General features: G+C 46.5%; 1 protein-coding gene across 2 annotated transcripts in view; it reads right to left on the bottom strand.

Moving 5' to 3' along the window:
- Positions 1–574: 574 nt before the first annotated feature.
- Positions 575–22,391, bottom strand: part of VASH2 (vasohibin 2) — a 35,877-nt gene continuing 14,060 nt past the window's right edge. Inside the window, exons 5-9 of one of the 2 annotated variants that reach the window (XM_082217845.1) lie at positions 19,338–19,412; positions 10,958–11,339; positions 10,298–10,413; positions 8,666–8,704; positions 575–1,325 (exon numbers count right to left, since the gene is read on the bottom strand). In XM_082217845.1, the coding sequence (XP_082073971.1) occupies positions 1,253–1,325; positions 8,666–8,704; positions 10,298–10,413; positions 10,958–11,339; positions 19,338–19,412 (685 nt within the window). In that variant the 3' untranslated portion in view covers positions 575–1,252. The remainder of the gene's footprint in view (positions 1,326–8,665; positions 8,705–10,297; positions 10,414–10,957; positions 11,340–19,337; positions 19,413–22,391) is intronic. The other variant, XM_082217846.1, reaches the window with a different exon arrangement.

Here is a 22,391-nt window from a genome sequence, read left to right as displayed (position 1 = left end):
TTGGCTCTGTTGGCTGGGGCTGATGGGCACCATAATCCAACAACATCTGGAGGGCACGACTACACTGGCTACCCCTGCATAGCCTGACACAAAATATTTTCAAAACATTATTTTTTAAAAAACAAAAAAACCAGGTATCAGTCATTTGTTAGGCAGGTGAAGTCAGCATGATGCTCTCCAGGTGTGTCTGGACTACAAATCCCACCAGGCCCAGCCAAGCATGGTGAATGGTCAATGAACACCTGAAGATCACCACATTGGCTACCCTTATGGTAGGCAAACAGTTGCTTCAACAATTAGCTGCATCCTTAACAGAATAATTGTAAGACTTCAGAGCTCTTAAGAAAACCCTTGCATATCATGATACTTTCTTTTGTCACACACATGCACATACGGGGAGTAAGGCGGAGGAGGTGGGGTCAGAAAGGGCCCAGTGAATGTTCTGCTACCAGAAAAGCTGGGAACACAGTACAAATCCATTATAAAATCAAAATACTGTCAGCTTTGCATATCTATTGTCAGGATTCTTGAGGTAATATTGATATTCCGAAGAGAGGAAAAACCCACTCGCATAACTTTTCCGGACTGCTGCCCTTGTTGTTTTTATTGCTGAATGTCACATTTAAACACCAGACCGGAGAGACACATAGCCTGCTGGCCTCTTCCTCTTCCATTGAGCTCCACTGAAATGGGGAGGGGGTTGCTCAGATCCCGTTAATTCCAATGGAAGTCGTGCAACAAAAGTTCCCGCTGGACTATGGCTTCCTTTGACTCGCAAGCAACCAACCACACCCCAGCCCTTTCCAATGCCGCGGGGGGGGGGTATACTTTCATCGTCGCCAGCTTCTAAAACCCTACAGACACCACACAACGCTCCGAGCTCCAATGCAAAACAGCCACGACGGAAACAATTATTTCAATCCAGACGGGGGGGGGGCACCAAAGCCACACAACCACATCACCTCTCCCCTTTTCAGCTTGATGGAGAGTAACAACATTATTGTAGACAAAAAAAACAGTTTCCCATGTTCCCCCTTTTCCTTGATTCCCACTTCACGAATTGAAAAATAAAACATAAAAATAAAAAACCCACCACTGTCACTACTAGGACCCCTAATTCCTAGGATCTTAAATAAAATCCTCATGTTCATAATAGTCGCAGCTCCCTCTTTCCACCCCTTTGTCCACAGATCGCAGGGTAAAATTCAGGAAGAAGCACCCTGGAAGCTGCCTCGTTTGGCTTCTGGCTTTGTCAGATGCGGAGCTGGTAGCCGACATCGTTCAGTGTTGAGAGCTCGCTCACTTTCTTATCCAGCGCAGCAGGCCTAGAATCAAGAAGGGGAGAGGAGATGTTCAAAAGCAAATGATTAGATTTCCCTAGGATGAGACCACTGCCAACAGCGTTTCAGAGTTGTATCTGAAAGTCATATCTACACCAAACATTTAAAAAACCACTCTTATTCTGCTTTAACAACCGTGAATTTTTTTTTCAAAGAAGATGTGACCTCTCAGCCCTACAATTCTCAGCACCCATAACGAACTACAGTTCCCAGGATTCTCCATGACTCCTAAAGTGGTACATGAGTACTTTAAATGTATGGTGGTGGTGTTTTCCGGTGGTGAGTAATGCACCGCCATTCCTAAACACCAAGCGTCACCAAGTCGTTTATTAATGTGAGAGTGCTCCTGTGGTCTTCCAGTCTATACCACCAGCAGGAGGCTATTGTGTCCATCTAAATCTGGGGTAGCCAATGTGGTGGCTCTCCAGCTGATTTTGTTGTTGTTGGACTACAACTCCCATCATCCCTGACCAATCTTCACAGGATGCTCTGATTCACTACACATCTGTGACATTTCCACCAAACAGCATCTCCCAGTGAGAATGGATTATAACGGCAGCTTTGGGTATTAATAAGAACACAAGGAGTCTTCTGTATCAACCCAATGGCTCACCTTGGGTATGTTTAGCTTGGATAAGAGGAGATATGGTAGCCATCTTCAAATGGCTATTATTTTTAAGCAGAGGTTGGGTGGCCACCTGTCATGGATGCTGTGGCTGAGATTCCTGCATTGCAGGGGGTTGGTCTAAATGACTCTTGGGTCCCTTCCAACTCTACAATTATATGATCCAGGCCAGCATCCTGTTCTCGCAGTGGCCTAACAAGACGCCTATGGGGAAACTGCAAGCAGGATTTGAGCACAAAGCCCTAGACCATATGACGTTTTAAATGCCTTACTTCTACAGTGGTACCTCGGGTTACATACGCTTCAGGTTACTTACACTTCAGGTTACAGACTCCGCTAACCTAGAAATAGTACCGGCAGGAGGAGGCCCCATTAGCTAAAGTGGTGCTTCAGGTTAAGAACAGTTTCAGGTTAAGAATGGACCTCCGGAACGAATTAAGTACTTAACCTGAGGTACCACTTCCACAACATTGATGCCTGAGTTGCATATGTGATTTATCCTTCTCATATGAGATTATAAATAGGTATACATAGTCATAACAATCACTCACATGCACATAACTTGTCAGATGGGCACTGATGTTGTAAATCAGGAGAGGGGAAGCTGTGGCCCTACAGATGTTGCTGGTTTATGATTCCAGTCATCTCTGACCACCGGCCATGCTGGCTGAGGCCAATGGAAGCTAGAGGCCAACAGAGGGCCAAGGTTCTCCCACCCTGTTTGTAAATTTTTCCATCAGGAAGAACACAGGGTCATCATTCCTAGACATGCAATAGCTTCCAGTCAAATTGCAGCAAAGAAGGTTGGGGGGGAAACATATTTTCCACCTTACATAACAAACCCAATCTAAGCAGAAGCTCACTTTGCTGTCGCACTCCCAAAGCATGCATTTCCAAAACTTCACTTGGAATCAAATGTGAAGATAATCGATTCTGCTAAGTGACATTCTCCAAGCAGCTGCAGCTGGAGGCTGCTGTTACTTCCAGTTCTCAAGATTAATAACAGAAGAACGTTGCCTGGTTTTATAACCATGAAGTCGAGGAGTTAAATCAGAGCACACAGACTGAAAACGGAACGGAATCCAATGACTCCCAGTTCACGAGAGGTCTTTATCCCCACTTTCAGCCGTTCCTGACAGGTACACAGGTACCAAGCCTCAAGCAATCGAAGTTGCTATACTAAATTGTCTCACTCCATGTTGGACAAAGTGGCAGCAACCTTTTATTTCTACGGCCAGAATACCAGTTGGTGGGCAGAGTGCTGCTGCGCTCATGTCCTTGCATGGGCAACTGCTTGGCCACTGTGAAAACAGGATGCTGGACTAGATGGGCCTGATCCAGCAAGCTCCTCTTGTGTAAGCACCACCAAGCATTAAGAGCTTGCAAGCCCAACTTTCAGTATGTACAGGTGTCTCCTCTCCCACTTATGTGCTATCAACTTGCACATGACCACATATACTTGTGGCACCAGGAAATAAATAAATAGATCAATTCAAACCAGGAAATGGTGGGAGAGAGATGGAGAGTATTCATGGCTCACAAGGAGACTCTCCCCAGAGCCCAAAGAGGGCAGAGGAAGCCCCAAGGAGACTGGAGGCACAGCAGGGCTCTGTTTAGTCTGCTTAGCCTCCCTGTCTAACAGCTGGCGCACACGGTAACCTAGCAGCTGCAGGCGCTTTTTCATGCAGCCTCCTGCTCTTTAGTGCTAAACAGGAACAAACATCAATCCAGATAAAACCCAAATGGCTGTTTGCTCTGACTGAGCGCTAAAGAACAGTTTTCCGCAGTGGAAAGCAGCGGGACAGGATGAAATATAGAGGAGCCCAGAGTTTAGCATCAGAGGTGTTTAACTCCAGTCTTTACAACTTGGAATTCAATATCAACGTTAGTAAAGACCAGGAAGCTGCTGCAGAGCAGAGATACTCTGACTAAATTATAAAGTATTGGCTGGAATTGCAAGATGTGCTGGTCCAGGATCCTAAGATCTAGTTATTAATTGGGCAACCCCAAGTCCCTCCTTGCATGGGGAGGCAGGGAAGAGGCTGTGGGCTCGCAAGGTCTAGCTGGTTTCCTACAGGGCTGTCTGGCAGCCAGGGTCAAGGAAGGGGCATTAAAGGTCTCCTGATCCCCATTTGCTACAGGGGAGTTCACAAAAGTTTCTGATAAGAGGCTTACCGAGTTTTGTACAGTACTTGGGTTTTCAAAAAATGGTAAAGTGAATGTTGGCCCCGAAAGAGGCTTACGTAATCTAATTGTTGACAAAAGGCATTGACTAATCACAGCTCTCCATTAAGAAGGTGACGCTTCCCCATGGGGAATGCCAAGTCTTTTATTCGGCCCTTGCCAATGAAATTATGCAGCCCAGGGGAAGGTGGGTAAAGTGCTGACTGAGGGCCTGTTTCCTACCTTGTCACTTGATCAGATTTAATTAGCGTGCCCAAGTAAGAAAAGAATCATAAATAAGGAGGCAAAGCAACTTTGGTAGACATTCATTATTTTAGCTGTGTCAGTGAAGGGAACCAGGAGTTGAAACAGCATCCTCCTAATTAATTTTGCTAGAGTAATCCCATTACATTTAAAGGATTTTCCCTCTGGGTTAAGGGGCCTGAAGGAGGCAGCTTGAAAATGATTACCATCCGATTAGGAATTTGAAGCCACTCTGATGTATCAGGTATCCAGAAATTAAAAACTGGCCCCATTATGAGATTTGGCTTATAACATTATTTGTTATAATATTTGGCTTATAACGTAAGAAGAGCCTGCTGCAATGGCCCATCTATCTAGCCCAACATCCTATTCTCACAGTGGTCAACTAGATGCCCACAGGAAACGGACAAGTAGGACCCACGCACAAGAACATTCTCCCTTCCTGCTGCTTCCAGCAACAGGTATTCAGACGCATTGCTGCCTCCAAGAGCACTAGATCCCTGCTCCAAGGAGCTTACACATTTCAAAGGGGAAGGAGAACAGAAAGAGAGAGGATGTGTAAGAGAGGCGTGAGATGAAAGTGAGCAAAACCAAACATAGTTGGGTCTACTTTCACTTCCTTTTGGTTGGGGTGTAGACGGAAAATTACAGGCTGCGTTCAGAAGTTTATCATTTGAGTGGCAAGTCCAGTGTACTCAGTACTTTTTAAACACTTGTACATCTTTCATGCTCAAATGAAATTAGGGGAGAACTATTTTTTGTAGCTTTCATAGAAGCCGGATTTGCACAGAGCCGATTGGTGGACCTTTGTGTAAATCACAACACTACTGAACTGCTGCCTTCAGAGTCCCCTTATGAGTCTCCCAGAGGAATTTTGCTGGTCGCCCTCAGAAAGAGAATTCTGGGTGAAATGGACCTTTTGACCATCCCAGCAAAGCAATCCTCATGATCAAGGGTGGGGAACCTTCCAGATGTTGGACTCCAGTTCCCACCACCCCTCCCTATTGGCCCAACTGGCTATTGTGACAGATGGGAGCTGAAGTCCCCAACAACATTTTACGAAGCCACAGCTTCCCCCAGCGGCGTAGCGTGAGTTGTCAGCACCCAGGGCAAAGCAAGTAATTTGCGCCCCCTAACCCGGGGCAAGGCAAGTAATTTGTGCGCTCCCCCTAACCGCTAACCTGCCGATCTGAGGCGAGTTGCCGCTGCAGCCCAAACGACGCCGCTTGCCCGGAGGAGGAGGGGGGCAGAGAGGCGAGGAAAATGCAACAGCAGCTGCAGCAGCGGCGGCGGAGGCGGGGCTGTGGAGGGGCTGCCTGGTGTGTCCTCCGCGGCCCTGACACGCGGGGACTGCGATGAGCACTGAGAGCCGCTGACTGCCGGACGCCTTCAGCCCGGGCGCGCGCACACGCGAGACATGGGGCTCTGCTACAGCCTGCGCCGAGGCTCTTCAGCGACTCCGGAGGCAGCGAGCGCGCCCCCCAGATGTTGCGCCCAGTGCGGCCGGCACCCCTTGCACCCCCCACGCTACGCCACTGGCTTCCCCATCCTTGCTCATGATCCTCAAGCTCATCCTACTTAAAAACTGTGTTAAAACTTTAAATACGCCATAGGATCCTATCATGTTTACCTCTAAGAACTAGAAAGTCTTCACCATCTAGCTCAGTGTTTCCCAGACTTGGGTCTCCAGCTGTTCAGGGACTACAATTCCCATTATCCCTGACCACTGGTCCTGCTAGCTAGGAATGATGGGAGTTGTAGTTCAAAAAACACCTGGAGGCCCAAGTTCGGGAAACACTGCTCTAGCTGTTTTGGACTACAACTACCATCAGCCCCAACCAGTATGCCCAATGGACAGGAATGATGGGAACTGTAGTCCAGGAACATTTAGAGAGCTGCTGTTGGGAGTTGCACACTATTCTGGAGTTCTGACCCTGCTGCTGACCAGCCTACCTGTGGACCAGAAGTGCTGCAACCCATGAGTGTGCCAAGGGATGGATTTCAATTTCCCTTGCCCCTGTCCTGGGAGAAATTTAAAAGCAGGAAAGGAGCTAGCAACAGTGCACCTGGCGTTTGGCTCAGCAGTTGGCACTCCAGGGAAGCCTGCTGAGCTGACACATCTTAGTCAAACACACACCTCCCCCTTGAACACTTGTGCCACCCTAGCAACTGTGGAAACAGCCACAGAAACAGGGAGATTAAAATACTCCCCTAAAGTAGGCGCGATGAGGCAGGAAGAAGGAGCTCGCACAGAGATTTGCAACCTCTGACAACTATAATTATCCAGACACTAAATGAGGCCAGGCACTCCTACCGAGAGGCCCCCAAGAATGCTGGTGGTGCAGCGATAGTATGAATTCGTGGAGAAAATAGAAGTGTGTGGTTAATTCAACAGCTGCGAGGAACATTGGGGTATATTTAGAGAGACAGTCTAGTGACACTTTTCACTGTTAAGAAACTGCAAAGAGACCCCTCCACAGACTTACTTAAAATGCAACTATCATACGCATTATGGACCTAACGGACACATTCGGATGTCATTCTAAACCATCATTTAACAAGACACGGAAGGGCCAGAACAAACCTCAGTGAGTCCCAGGCTTATACAGTTTCCCTTTCCCTTTTGCCTCCTCCAACATGGATATTTGCCTTGTGTTCATTTTGCTACAGCTTTGAAACAAACCAACTTGCAAGGAAAACCTCACCAGACTAGGAGTGGGGCAGAGGGGAGTGGGCAAGGCCGAGGCTTACTGTGGCTCAATCGCATCGCAATAATCACAGGTTGCAGCCTTCTGCAACCCGGCACCCTTCATGTGTCCCCTGAAATATGACCAGCCCCAGCATTGCTAACATTTCAGAGTAGGTTGAAATATGTCTGTTTCTCCAAGCATTTGGGGATGTTACTCCACTGCTGCTTTGGGTGTGCTGGAAATTCTACTTGCCATTTAATTTATCTAAGTGTAGATTGCTGTTTGGTTTAAGGGATGTTGTAGCCTGCCCTGGGATCAGCTGGTTAAAAATACAGTGGTGCCCCGCAAGCCGAATGCCTCGCAAGACGAAAAACTCGCTAGACGAAGGGGTTTTTCGGTTTTGCATTGCTTCGCTAGACAAATTTCCCTATGGGCTTGTTTCGCAAGACAAAAACGTCTTGCACTTTTTTCTTAAAGCCACTTGAAGAGGCGCAGTTGCGACGGACCGCGCTTCGCAAGACGAAAAACATCGCAAGACGAAAAGACTCGTGGAACGAATTATTTTAGTCTTGCGAGGCACCACTGTATCCTTAATACATAATACAAGAGTTTTGCTCTTGCAAAGCCCCTGTACCCTGAGATTGTCCTTGTATTGTAAACTTAAGAGACACATTTTAACTTGTACACAGCATTTTAAAAATGCCTGGATCACCAAAGCACCACAAAGTGCTTCAGGGTTGCCCGCTTCAACTTGCGCAGCCTTGAACAGAACCCGCTTTGGCACACCTCAAATCCCTCAAAGGTACCCTGCCTCCGTTCAAGATTCATTTCAATCCAGTGCCTTAGACCCGAAACATATGGTGTAAAATGTAAGAAGGGAGCCTTTAAGCACATACGGAATGTCTTCTTCTCACCTCTGCAAAGACCCTATCAAACCCCAAGGATCTGGGTAGGGTTTGAAGGGGACCTGAGCAAAACGTCATCTGATGCAGGGGCGAAACTAGGCTTTATTTCACCCAGGTCAAAGACCCAGTTTGGCACACGCACACTGCATGCATTTGCACAAACACACAGGTTGGGGGCCTCAGTGGTGCCCCTCTGGAGCCTTCACCCGTCAAATAAAACCGTCTAGCCCTCCCCTCCCCCTCTCCCTCCCTCCGCATGGCTATGGCATTGCTCCTTTAACAGCGGGCATACCTGGCTGTGGTGGCAATGCTCTAACCTGTATTAGCCAGCTGGGTATAGTCACCCTTTCAGTTTACTAGAACAATGCTAGGTTAGGTGCATTGTGGGAAATTGGAACATGGCTATATCTGGCAACCTGGCGCTGGGCCTGAAAAATAATTCAAGGGGGCTCAGGACTGGCATCAGCCATAAGCCCTGGCAGCTAGCCAAGGATGTCAGGTGCTGACTCCAGTTCTCCAGAGAAAGCAGCGATAAGGGTTTTTAAGTCAGAAGGTACAACTTCAAGACAAGCTGCCTGGCATTTTTCGTCTTAGAAATTAAGGCTATATCTGATTTCCTCTTTCTTCCTAACACCTGAACGTTCTTACTCTCTGAAAACCTGTGATGTCACGTGATACCTGAAGACTCCAGTCCGTTGGATAGGATTCAGTTTCTGCCTAAAAAGATCAAGAAAGCAGAATCTGCTGTGGGATGCATATTTTTGCTTTAAATCCACTACATGTGCTACATTCAGCATAGTCCTTTAGAAGTAAGGCCCATTCTTTTTAGTAGGCCTTACGCCCAAGTGATTATGCACAGAGCTGAGATTTCAATCTTAATCTCTTCTCTCTCTCTATGACAATTAAATTAGGTTAGGTTTGAAGTGTAACTAAACTCAAGCAGTTTCAACTTCAGGCACCATTTTAAGGAAAGCATTAAGTTGCAACCAAGTTTGGTGTTCAGCCAAGTTTGGTTTTCAGAAGATCTATCTGCTGTGGAACACTGCAGTGTGGGGAGCTTTCTGTTGTTGCTATTATTAAACAACTCAGAACAGCAACAAAATGGTGCTGTGGAATGCACCCATTCATTGTTTCAACCGTCCAGGAACTCCATTCCATTCGCCCTCTCACACATCCCCAATTTTCCACCCACAACAGACGCTTCTCATTCTGTGGCCACTGAGCATGTCGAGTCCTCACTGGGCTGTTTTGGGAAAGGCACTTGCCTCCTAGGTTTTTCATATATATGACTCCAGCAAACCTTGGAGTGCACCCAAGCAAGCTGATGCCTCCTAATTTGTCAGCAACCATGTTTTAGCTACATAGTCAGCAGGCAGGCTATGAGGCCACCACCTTGCTGAAGCTAAACATATCCAGGCCTGGTCAGAACCCGCCTTGGGTTCAATGATGCAAGCAAGGTGGGGCAGAAATGAGGGACAATAAATACCTCAGTATCTGAGCTCACGGCTAGTACAGTGGTGCCTCGCAAGACGAAAAGAATCCGTTCTGTGATTCTCTTCGTCTAGCAGTTTTTTCATCTTGCGAAGCAAGCCCATTGAAGGATTAGCGGATTAGCGCTATTAGCGGCTTTTAGCGGCTTATCTGCTGATCGGATCAGCTGATAAGTGGCTTAGCGGCTTAGAAAAAGGGGGGGAAGGGGAAAAAACCCGCAGAAACTCGCAAGACATTTTCGTCTTGCGAAGCAAGCCCATAGGAGATTCGTTTTACGAAGCACCTCCAAAACGGAAAACTCTTTCGTCTAGCGAGTTTTCCGTCTTGCGAGGCATTCGTCTTGCGGGGCACCACTGTATATGACTGGGACTCGAAACTCTTCCTGATCTACAGCTAATTCCCTAGAGATCCATCAGCAGAACCAAGTCTAACTTCTGCCCACCTCATCCCTAAAATAGTCTTCCCTGCTCCTCTGGATTTGCATGTTGTAGAGGAGAGGTTTGGCCTGAAGGTATAGGATAAAGCAAACTTGCTGAAGTTCAGCCATTCAGTGCTAGGATGGGAAACCACCTGAGTTTTTCAACATAAATTCCATTATGGAAGGAAGGCAAGCAATGCACTTTAAATCTTAAATAATAGGCAAGCCGTCTTCCAGCAAAGATTTTTCTGCCACTACTTCTGTTTGAGGACACCTGAGAAGTTTCAAAGGAAGCTCAGGGTTTCCCAGGTCAGAATATAGCCTGAAAAGCATTGGAGGTCATATTCACCACAAATATCTGACCCAGTCAGCAGTGCAAAACTCAACATGACTATACTCACGATTTGTCTCTTCGGCAGGCCCTCCTCTGAGGGCTGGTTTGTCTTCTTCGGGGGGAGAGGGACTTCCCCCGTGATCTCTGCTTGACTGGAGAATGGGCACTTGCGGGCTTCAAAATCTGAAAGAGGGAAATGGGTGGGTTAAGAAAAGTTTTCCCTGGCAAGTCGTTCATTGTTGGATAGGAGAGAAAGTGCACCTTTCATTTATGAAACTGCATGGTGGTTTAACACAGCTGAAGGTTTTCTTCTCCATTCTGTTATAGATTACTCTGACAAAGACAATGGGGTATTTTTGGGTTCTTTGAATGTATCTGCTGCCGGCTTGTGATTCAGCCTTCTATGGACTCTGCTTATTTGCTTTAGTTGTGCTCTTTTTGGTGGATCCCCTTAATATAAAGACTTAAAGGAGAGCTATCATTCAGCATTTATACACCATAAAATATGGTTTATTTTAGGGGTCTGTTGAAGACTTCCCTGTTTCAAGAAGCCTTCTAAGTGAAGATTGTTGTTCCAGTCAGTATCTGTATTAGATATGAAATTGGTTTTATATACTTTATTGTCGTCAGTGTTTTTTTAAATTGTTTTATATGTAATTGCCTCTCTTGCTCCCTTGCACACACGCACACACATCATCTCCAGGCATCACACAAAATGGGCACATACCTTCATTCTCATATCTCTGGCATATTTCTCCAGCTCTTTCCTTATCTCTGACCTCACCATCTTTGACACATTGAGCACCAACTGCCTCCACTCGATGGGCTGAAAGCTGTGTGGTTCATGGGGGACATACAGTCCAATTTTCACTTTTTTCACAGAGTGTAAATACTTTTTGTAGGACTCTTCAAATTCAAAGATGAGGTCACTCAGAGTTCGGAAAATCAAAGGCTTGTCCATCAGCTCCGATCTTCTGCTCATGCCCAGAGATCCATATCGACCATTGAAATAAATTCCAAGCACCACATGATGAAAATTGTTCCCTGAGAAGTGGGATTTAAAACTGATTGGGAATCGTTCCACTGAAGGCTGCCCATTGGTTAAGTATCTGGCAAGGCTACCGTTAAGGCAACAAAGACCCTCTGTTGAGAGAAATGTTTTCCATGCTGCATATGATACACATATAACATTTGCCTACACTGTACTGTGTTCAGACATCATGATTAGCTATGGTTTGTTGCAGTAGGAACAAACCTAGGTGAGCCTTGAGCTCATACACTCTCACTCCTACTGTGACCAAGAGATCAGAAGCCATTTCAGCTAACCACAGTTTAGCATTACATCCAAACGATGGTTCACCTCTTAACTGTGTTTTGTTGAAACAAACCATCTTCATAACCCACGGCTTGTAGCTGGCTTGTGTCAGATGACATTACAAACTGTAGTTAGAATAAAACCAGAAGTGAAAGCTTTCAAACTCCTCTGTGTTGCTGTAATGGTGGAGAGGAGAAGAAAGGAAAGGAGAGGAGTGTATAATACCAGTGCTTTCCTAGGCTTGTTCCTGTCATGATAAGCCATGTTTTATTGTGATATCTGAATGCAACCATTGGTCATTCTAGCCCTATATTATCTATTCCAATTAGCAAGGCCTCTGCCACCAAGACACAAGGGTTTTCCAAGTACTACTATCGAAGATCCTTTTAAGTGGGTATGTCAGTGATTGAACTTGTACTCTTCTACAATACATGAAATGTGTGTGTAATGGAGCCAATTACCTTCTACAGGGCAACCAATTTAGGCAGTTTCGCAGCAAATCTTAACCACCATTAAAGAGATGGTATCACACAATTTATAACTATATGAGGGGTCAGTACTTGGGTTTTATACCTCAGTTGCCAAAACGCTTGAGTCAGCCCCAGCCTTCTGCTGAAAGGACTCAAGATCACAGTGTACGTAAAGTGAAAATAAGGAAGGAAGTTTATAAAGATGGTGTTTGTTCTATAAAGTACAAAATGTTCAGAGGGGTCTCAAGAGCAACAATCACTCCATCAGTTCTGAGAGATGTATATTCTCCAACCTAATTGGAAACACTTCAGAGAAGTTGGTTAATGGAGTGTGGAAAGCAGTTTCAAGAAAAGGATTGTCCCTCACAGGTAGTTCTTTCACCTTGGCTTAAACAGGTTTTATAAAAGCATGAAACAGTATAAATGAAACCTGCAAGAACAGTTTAACAGAAGCTGTGGGACAAAAGATTATTTTTAAAAAATATTATTTTCTATGTATTTCCTGCCCGAAAGGTCCCGTGGTGCATTACAACCATTTAAAGTAGAATATCACAACAGTCTAAAATAAGACACAGACACAAGCATAGTGTGGGTCCTTTACGTGTATAGTGTGGTTCCATTGTCCTTGCTCAACCACTTTTAATCCTCAGCTGCACATGGCATACGTTTAAAGCACATTCTGCCGCCACCCAAAGAATCCTGAGAACTGTAGTTTGTCAAGGATGCTGGGACCTGTGAGGGGTGAACTACAGTTCCCAGGATTCTGTGGGGCATGTGTGCTTTAAATGCATGGTCTGTATGCAACCTCTGTAAACTACTATCTGCCTTTATCCTCAAAGAGGTTTGCAAAGGAACTGTTCCTTTTTTAATGCGGTTTCTATGAGTGCCAAATTCCGATCTGAAGCTCTATTCATCTTTTTAGAATTCAAAGTTATCAAGATGACTGGGCTGCAGTCTTAAATGGATTTTGTAGAGAGCAAGTCCCAGCGAACCCAGAGCCTTTTAACATCCATATATATTTGCTCAGGAAGGATTGTACTGTTAAAACATTCTGCACAACCTCTTTTCACCCACACAATACTTCCCCAAGTACGGTAATTATCCCAGCTGAGGGTCTGGATAATTATGATGCTCAGGGTACAACCTAAGGAGACAAAAAAGTGAACTCAGGAGCTAGAGCTTTTCCATCACTCCCAACATTGCAAAACACCTTTGAAAAATGAAAAACAACAACAATAGGCTTTGTCTAACTGAAATGGCATGGAATTCAGCTGAGAAAAACCTGCCCTCCACTGCATTCTCACATAAACATGAACTCCCGAGGTGCCAGGAAAGTGCTTAAAAATGGAAGGACTTTTCAGCAGACTTTTTTATCCAGATCAATATGGGTCATGTGCACACTAATCTTTATGCGCCACTACTAGCACAATATCATTTAGGATGTGTCAGTACCAATTTATAGGCATCCGCAATAGTTGCAGTCATGGTTTTCCAACATCGTTCCTACTGATCCTTTAAGCAAAGGCTACATGGAATGCAGGATACGCCATAGCTCGACAAACACTCCCTTCCTCCTTCTGTCACTTAAGGTTGTTGAAAGACCTACAAGGCTTGATCCAACATCAAATCAAAGCAAAAGCACGCCCGCTTCCAGGCAGGAGTTTGTTGTGGAATTGATACAGCTCATGCTTGGAGGCTGCTCACATCATCCACATAACATCATCCACATCAAAACACTAACCTGTATTTTTTCCTCAGAGGTTCCCCACTGCACAAAGTCCACTAAGTAAAAAGAAGCCGTTATGCAAACCTAGTCACCACTGATGCGGAAGCTCTTTAGCAAAAAAAATTGGGTGAGCACCACGTGTGTGTGGATGTTTCAGTGGGTTCTATCACCACACCTCTCAGTTCAGAATAACTGTTCTCTCAGGATCTCCACACATGTGGTGGATTACCTCAGGTGTCATAAGAAAGCTGCAGAGATAGTGCAGGATAGTACACACCCCAGAAATGATCTCTTTCAGCTTCTGCCTTCTGGAAGAAGGTACAGAGTTATAAAGACTAGGACTAGCCGCCTGAGAAACAGTTTTTATCCAAATGCAATTTTGGCCTTAAACGCAGTGTAAGGTAGTCTCTGTGGGAGTATATTGTATTTAATTATGGGGTATCAGATTTTTTAGGGGGTTAACCAGGCTGGGATAACAGGCTTGTTGGTTTTTGAATGTCTGATGTAGATTTTTTCAATTTCATTGTTCTGTATGGGGCAATGACAGTAAAGATTATCGTATCATATCGTATCCACCAAGATGGTGTATATATATACACACATACACAGACATTTAGAGGTGTTGCACAAAACCTCTATATCAGAATTCCAGAATTTCATTGCTATTGTGTATGTTTTGGATTGGGGGTGGGAGAGAAGCATGACTGTGCTCCTAATAGCTATGGGGGCCTATAGAAGTTTTCCTAGTTTGAGGGAGGTATAGAGCCAGTCTCCGCCAAAGCAAGCAGCAGATCAAGATAGTGAAATTATATCACTCTCTGGTGCAGGACCAAAATCTTCATTTTAAAAAAACAGAAAAACAAACACCAAATGGATATGGGGGGAGGAGAGTCCAAGCCTCCATTTTGTCTGCTGTGAAACATGATAACTAATGGCTGGTAACACCTGCTCTTGTGCTCTTGCACACCTCTGGGGTACAGAAATATCTGCGCACATGCCTAGAACAAAAAAAAGGGGTAGCAGAGGGCAAGGGAGGACTGATTATGGGAAAAGATAAAGCTACACAGCACAGGAACATGCCACCATGCTCTGGTCACTTGGTGTGGAAAGCAAATGACTGAACAGCAACACATACCCAAACAGAATATGCTTGGTGTTGTTTCAGGTCAATCTTTTATGTTGGGGGTAATTAGAGGCTTTGAATCCTGCAGATCCATGAGCAAACTGACACCTTTAAACACACACACACACACACACACACACACACACACTATTGGTAGGACACAACAAATGGGACATTATGCTGGGAGCAATACTTTTTTTCTTAAAAAAAATGTTTAGGGGTACTCTCATTTTCCTACTCATATTGAAATACTGCCCCTCAATGAGGCCAAACTTATATTCACAAAATGTTTAGGGGTTTGCATACCCCTGCATTCCCCCCCCCCCGAAAAAAAGCAATGGCTGGGAGAGTTCTAGCAATATTAGTTTTGTCCCATGCAAAGACCTCGCTCTTCACTTGTGGAGCAGAACTCAAGCAGCCTCCTAAGGCCTCTCATACAGCTCTCAACTAGTTTTACAATCTTAAAATCAAAATGCGTTCTTGCTAATTAGAACTTTAAGTGCTTTGGGGTCACCAGAAGACAAGTAAATGCAGACTTCATTTCAGATAAATTATAAAGCCAGTTGCATTTCTTTTTCGATGCAACCAACTTCTAGATCTGCCCTTTCTTTTGCTAGCATCTGTCAAGTCTTTCAGGCACTGATCTGATCCGTCACAATTGTTCCTTGCATCTCAGAAGAATTTAACTCCATTTGCCTCCACGCAGATCTTTGTTAAGTCTGAACAGCTGCCCCCTGTCGCCACCTGCCCTTGTGTCAGAGCCATAAAGCCTTCAGGTCCCCAAATCCTTGCTATTTAATCCCATTAAATTCTAACTAGGAGGAGGAGAATCACCTTTGACTTTGCGCTCTTGTGTACCACAGAAACAATAGCCAGAGAAGGGGACCTTCAGGCGTAGGACGCTTTGGTACCTAGTGCAAGTCAATGGCTGGGGTCAACCTCTTCTTTTGAAATGAAAAGACTCATGGTGAATACAGTACAACCAGACACAGACCATGCCTACTCCTGAGCCTACTCTGAAACAGCAACGGCAGGAAAGAAAGCTTGCTTCCCCACCGGTGTTGTGTCTGCACGATGTACACAAACAGAAGTAAAGTTGACCCTCCACCCATATGGGGCTTGTCTCAGACCCGTACAGAATTTTCAGCTGGTCATAAGTGCAATTCTGTGGCTTTTGCTGAGCAGAAGGCATGCAACATCCATTCTCGTTCACTGTTCATGATTGACAGGTTGCTCCTGATACAAACCACTCAGGGATGGCGCCAAGGGGTCAGCATAGTTAGGCATCTGCTGAGGACCCATATCCTCCAGATGGGCCCCACTGACAAGAGCCCCTTGCACTTGCTATAGCAAGGGAGTAGATTCAGTGAAGAACAGGATGGAGTCCAATGTGACCGTCTTGCCCAAGAATTTGCGGCTGACACCGAAAGCACTGATAATAACCTGAATAATTTGGACATGTTTTGAGACTGATGCTGTGCGCATCGGGGGATGATGTTATCTGCGTGAGCATTCATGAAGGGACATTTTTCTGTGCTTCCTTCAGCCAAGACGCAAGATCAGGAAGGAGTACTGCTCCTAACTGCTCTACAAATACAGAATTCATTGCCTAAGCCACACACAACCTGTTTTTTTCCGGAAAATAGTGAAGTCTCACCTACACTGCCAGCCTTTTTATCGGCGTACTTTAGGCTGAGTAAATATATTTGCCTGAAATGACTGCATTGGTTGATACCGATTGAACTTCTGGTTGCTTCTTTTCAAAAGTTTGATTTTGAATTAAACTTTAATTTTAGTGACATTTTATCTTGCTTTAGAATTAAAATTGTCTTGCATGTTTGTTTAAAAGGGAAGAGGGAAGGATGCTCTGTGTGTGTGTGTGTGTGTGTGTGTGTGTGTGTGTGTAATGCAGAGGATTGGATCTAGACTTAGCACCCTATGGGGGTGGGAATTGGTTGGATTCCCATTCCCGCTGCAGCTCCCAACACCGCTTTCCACATGTTTCCAGGGTTTGGGAAGCCCTCCACAACTGAACAGAGCAACATTCCCAATCTGGTGCTCTCCGGGTTTTTGGAACTGCAACTCCCATCATCCCTGACCACACGCCATGTGGGTAGCAGGTGCTGATGGGAGTTACAGTCCAAAACATCTGAAGGGCATCTGGTTGGGAAAAGCTGGTGTGGGCGGTGGCACTGGGGGCTACAGGGAGAAGGGGAGATATCAGAAAAAGCCACCTCTCCTCTGTTGGTGAGACCCCTCCATTGGATCAAAAGCCTTTTTTTTCTGCAGAAGCCAAAGGCTGGATCCAAGTTAGTATAAAGAAATCCAAGGATACCAGCTGTTGCATGGCTGTTGTTAGATCAGGGCCAGTGCACAACATGGGGAAGACATGGCGGAAGCAATATGCCTCTGGGTACCTGTTGCTAGGATTCAGAAGTGGGGAGAGTGCTGTTGGGTTCAGTTCCCACTTGTGTGTTTCCCAAAGGAAACACACTGTGAGAGCAGGGTGTTGGACTAGAGCTCTTCTTATGTTCTTAAACAAAAATTGAGCATGTTTCTTATCTCAGGAGGGCTGTAATTCGGGGAGGATTTCTGCAGGCCAAACAAGCAGATGAGGAGAGGAAGCTGTCTGAAAACCTCCAGCCAGGCAACCCATATAATCTCCCCTGCTCTGTTTACTGAGAGTCCCATATAATCTCTCCTGCTCTGTTTAGGTACTGAGAGTCTGATATCCTGAGGGGGTGGGGAGGGAGTTTCTGATAAGGACTCATCAGCTGTGCCTTCAACCAATCTTGCAGTGAATTGAGTGCTTCAACTCACCGCCTCACAAAACTTCAAGAGGCTTCTAAGCAGGAAGAGAGTGCTCCAAACCCAATTTGACACACAAAGAGATTACAGAAGTGATCTTTTTTTATATAAAAAGAAGAAGGAAAATCACTTGTAAAAGCTGACAGTGCAAGCTGTCAAGAGACCTGATTAAAATGACAACTCAGTAATCTGCTAGGCGCTGGGAAGCTCCCGTGTTTTTTTAAGCACTGCTGCTTTGGCGTGATCCTGCCCCGAATGCAAGCAGCAGCGAGGCCTGTCAGCGTAATGAGGTTATTACTGCCTGTATCTTATTTCCACAGGAGGAGAGGGACTCAGGAAGCTCAGTCATGATCTTGACATTCAGAAAGGAGGGGAGTGCTAATTTCTTGCTGACTAAGGGCCCCTCCAGACTGCTGCGTTTTGGTGGATATATCCTTCAACAAGTTATGGGCGCAATAATAGTATATTGACCTTGACAAGGAGCTAATAGCACTGCCGGCCGACTGGGGAGGTGCCCTCTCAGGGATGCTGTGACACCAAGCCAGGGTGGAGACATGTGATTTTTGTGAGGGCCCCACCCCGGAGACTTTACCCTTGGTAGAGGCCAACCTATCTAACTCCTAGGTATGCTCCTAGCACTGAGTGGTGGATTTATATTGGACCATGCCATATTTTGGGGGGAAATATTTGTGACAAAGTGACTGATGTGAAAAGCCTGAGTTTTCCATCACAATTTCTTGCTTTATTTTAAAATGAACCCTTTGCTCCTAGGTAATCTAAGTCAGTGTTTCCCAAACTTTTTTGGGCAACGGCACACCTGTTTACTGAAAAAAATCTCGCAGCACACCACCATTAAAGCCCCGCCCCGTGACGTCAGCGCGCAGCGTCACGCCGGGAGGGACGCACGAAAGTGAAAGTTTTTTCCCTCCCCCTTGCCGGGGAACCTCCAAGCTTTGGGGGTGGGAGGAGGCAGCAGAGCGAGGGACTGAGGGACGGCGGCAACTGAGGCGGCGGCGGCTGTTGTGGTGGTGGCGGTGATAGCGGGCGGAGGAGGGGGCGGCGGCGGGGCTTGAGGAGCCGTCGCCGGGAGTTGCTGCTGCTGTTGTTGCTGCTGCTGCCCGGACATGCCGGCCTCCTCCTCCTCAGCTGTCTCGCGCTCCTCCCTTTTGCACGCGCTGCCCCGCCGCTCGGCACCACCACCGCGGAGCCGCCCCCGGCTCGACGCGGATCCTCGCCGCCGCCGCCTCTCACCACCCGACTCGCCCGCCTCCCTCCCACGGCACACCAGCCAATGTCTCACGGCACAGTAGTGTGCCGCGGAACACCGGTTGGGAAACACTGATCTAAGTAAACTAGGCCAATGGAGATGTTCAACAAAGCATGTTGAAAAGGAGTCAAGCTTCCAACAATCCTCTGCCTCACAGATGTGTAGCCCAGATGTTGTTGGACTTCAGTTCCCATCAGCCCCATGGTCAGCTGTAATCCAGAAACATCTGGAAGGAAGCAGGTTCCCTGAACCAGCTCTGTTTTAACTCACCTTTGGCCGGTGCTGTTACACAGCATCCAAGAAGTGTAGGTTACCATTATTATTATTATTATCATCATCATCATAATTATTAACAACAACAACAGATCCGAGCAAAGAACTTGTAGATAAAAGGATACATCCCCAGGATAACTGCTTCAAGGCATTTGATAGGTAAAGATTCCCTGGTCATTTCTTTTGCCGATTCCATTAACCTACGAAAGCAGGGGAGGAAAAAGAAAACAAATCATTTATACAAATGCTGGACCCAGAATCACTGTGCCTGAAATCCACAGCCATGTACTATAGTCACTCAGAGAAAGCAACTGATGTTTTCACACAGGGAAGCTGCACACAGACTTTTTATTTCAGAAGAAAACAATGTTAAGAACGGCTTGATCCGGCACTGATGATTTCATGACTAAACAAACCTAACTGAGTTGTGGAGGAGTCTTGTGGAGCAGGCAGCCTGTTTTATACTGCTTTATTAATTCCTCACCATGACTTAGTTCCACATAAGTAACTGGAGTTGTGAAACTGACCATATTGGCTTGCCAGGGGAAGGATGGCAGCTCAGTGGCGGAGCATTGCTTTGCATGCAGAATGCCCCAGTTTCAGTCCCCAGCATCTCCCAACAGGACTGGGAGAGAACCCTGTCTGAAACCCTGCAAGCCAGGGGTGAAGAACCCCCAGGTCTGTGGGCCAAATGTGGCCCTCCAATCCTCTCTTTTTGGCCCTCTGAACTCTCCCCAGGCCAGCCCCCTCACCGGCGCTGCTTTGCACCCAGAGTGCTTTTGCCTGGCTGAGATGTATCCCTGAATTCCAATGACGCCTCTTGCTTGTCTGGATGAATTAGGTGGGGTGGGTGGGTGGGTGTTTAGAGGCTAGCCTACTGTGCAAAGCTTTAGCCAATAGTCATTGTGTTATGTACTGAGCTGAATCCTAGAAAAATAGGATCCAGAATGCAGCAGTCTGATTGGTCTGCAGGAGCCACCCAATCCAGCTCCAGGTGGAAGTCAATCAGCAACCTGATTGGCCTGCAGGAGCAGCCAATCAGGCTGCTGGATGAAGTGAATCAGCAACATGATTGGCCTACAGGAGCAGCCAATCAGGCTTCTGGAGGAAGTGAATCCGCAACCTGATTTGCCTACAGGAGCAGCCCGGAATTAGCAAATCACGTGGGGCCCATTGTGTAAATAATGTCTATATAGCAGACGTTTTGGGGAAAGTTTCATTCATTGCTACCACGAGCTGAATAAAGAGCATGAAATTCACACTCAGCTCTGAGTATATTTCACATTGGCACCCTGTCTGGCAATCTTCTGGGCCTTTCTCAGTGTGGCAAGTGACTTTTCGCAGGGTGCACCCTTGTCGTCCACAAGAGCCTCGCACTTTGCAGCAATAACAAGTTCCCTGTCTTCAAACCAGTTGGGGATCTGTTGATCTCTTTGGCCAAAGGAGGACATAGCTGTGTTGCAAGGGTTACATTTGCACTCCTTGCTCTGCCCAGGCTGCCCAGAAAGTAATGTAGACCTTGGGCTGCAAAAAACATTCAGGTGTAGACAGTATCAGGCTGGCTAGACCATTTCCTATGTTTCACCCCTTTCTGGTCTAGTCAGTTTCATTCCTAATAGAGACTTTCTCCTGACAGCTTGTAGCACACCAGAACTCCTGCGGATAAGCAAATTTCAGACACAATAAAAGTTAGAACAATTCCCAAAGTGTTCCAGTTGCAGCATTAGAAGGGCTTTCCCCAGCAAGGTTCTTCTTATACTCATATGTTAATTATAGCCCTGCAATTCTGACTTGACATCTCTGTGGGTTGCCTGCTGAACCATGTCTGCTTCCAGATGGGCAATTTCCTAGCACTCATAAACATTGCTCTTTCACTGCAAGCTGAATTACAATTGACTTTCTCCACATTACACTTCTGGTGTATGTTCATCCCGCTGGATTCTATTCACACCAGTGGCTGTAGCATAGTTGCTGTAGCGCAGGAAGGAACACTCCCATTCACCTGAGTGCCACTTTCCAGGCATAAAATAGCAATTTCCTCTTTTCATAGCATCATAGAACTGTAAAGTTGGAAAGCACCCTGAGGGTCACCCCCTGCAATGCAGGAATCTCAGCTAAAGCATCCATGACAGATGGCCATCCAACCTCTGTTTAAAAACCTCCAAGGAAGGAGAGTTCCATTGCCAAACAGCGATTATTGCGTGGCGAGTTCCCGCCCCTCACCAGGATAAATAAAGACACGAGACACCATAGTTTAAGGTTAAATGGGCGAATTAGGCCACAACTTTATTGAATTCAGGAATGAGAGGCATTGGCTTAGGCATTGGTCCTAATGACTATCCGGCTCCAGCCCATTTGCTGGAGACACGGGGAAGGGTTAACACTATATCGGGGGGAGTCTCCCACCGAGGCATGTCGACTAGGAGCTCCCCCGGGTCACCGCTCGGGGGCGTGCCTTTGGCCACACCTCCATAGGCTTAGGACAGGGCCACGCCCCCCGGAGTCCTTTAACAGACCACCCTTCGCTCACTGGGGGGAGGTGATGGCGTTCCTCCCCCCCACACACATCCTCTTAACCACTTCTTACCAATGCCTATCGCCAATGCTGAAGAGTTGTGACGAGTTGCTACGAGGTAGGCGAAAAACCAAATGGCTGTAAATTGCCAATTGGGAAAAATTCCGACCATGCCCCTTGCGGCAACAGACCGAAGTCCATAGCAAAGTCAAAGACCTACCTAAAGCCTACCTAAAGGGAGGGAGGGCGGGAAAACGTGGGGGCTAGCTGGCGAAAAGAGGGTGAGCCCCCTCTGCGCCGGCCCTAAATAGGGCAGACACGGCCGGGATTCCCCTGCTCTCGCGGGGGCTGAAACCAGCCCCCGCTCACATGGGGGGTGGGCGTGAAGCCCGCCACCCCACCTCCTGGGCAGGCCGGAAGTGGCTCTGTCAGAAAGTTCTTCCTGAGGTTTAGCCAGAATCTCCTTTATTCTAACTTCAAGCCATTGGTTTGGGTCCTCCCTCCAGAGCAGTTGAAACCAAGCTTGCTCCATTTTCCAGATGACAGTCCTTTAGATCATGGGTAGGCAAATTAAGGCCTGGGGGCCAAATCCGGCCCCATCGCCTTCTCATTCCAGCCCGCAGACGGTCTGGGAATCAGTGTGTTTTTACATGAGTAGAATGTG

The sequence above is a fragment of the Podarcis vaucheri genome, assembly GCF_965113315.1.
Source record: "Podarcis vaucheri genome assembly, chromosome: 3".
NCBI lineage: Eukaryota > Metazoa > Chordata > Lepidosauria > Squamata > Lacertidae > Podarcis > Podarcis vaucheri.
Note: the sequence above shows the minus strand (reverse complement) of the source record. Positions and strands in the feature narration are given on the sequence as shown.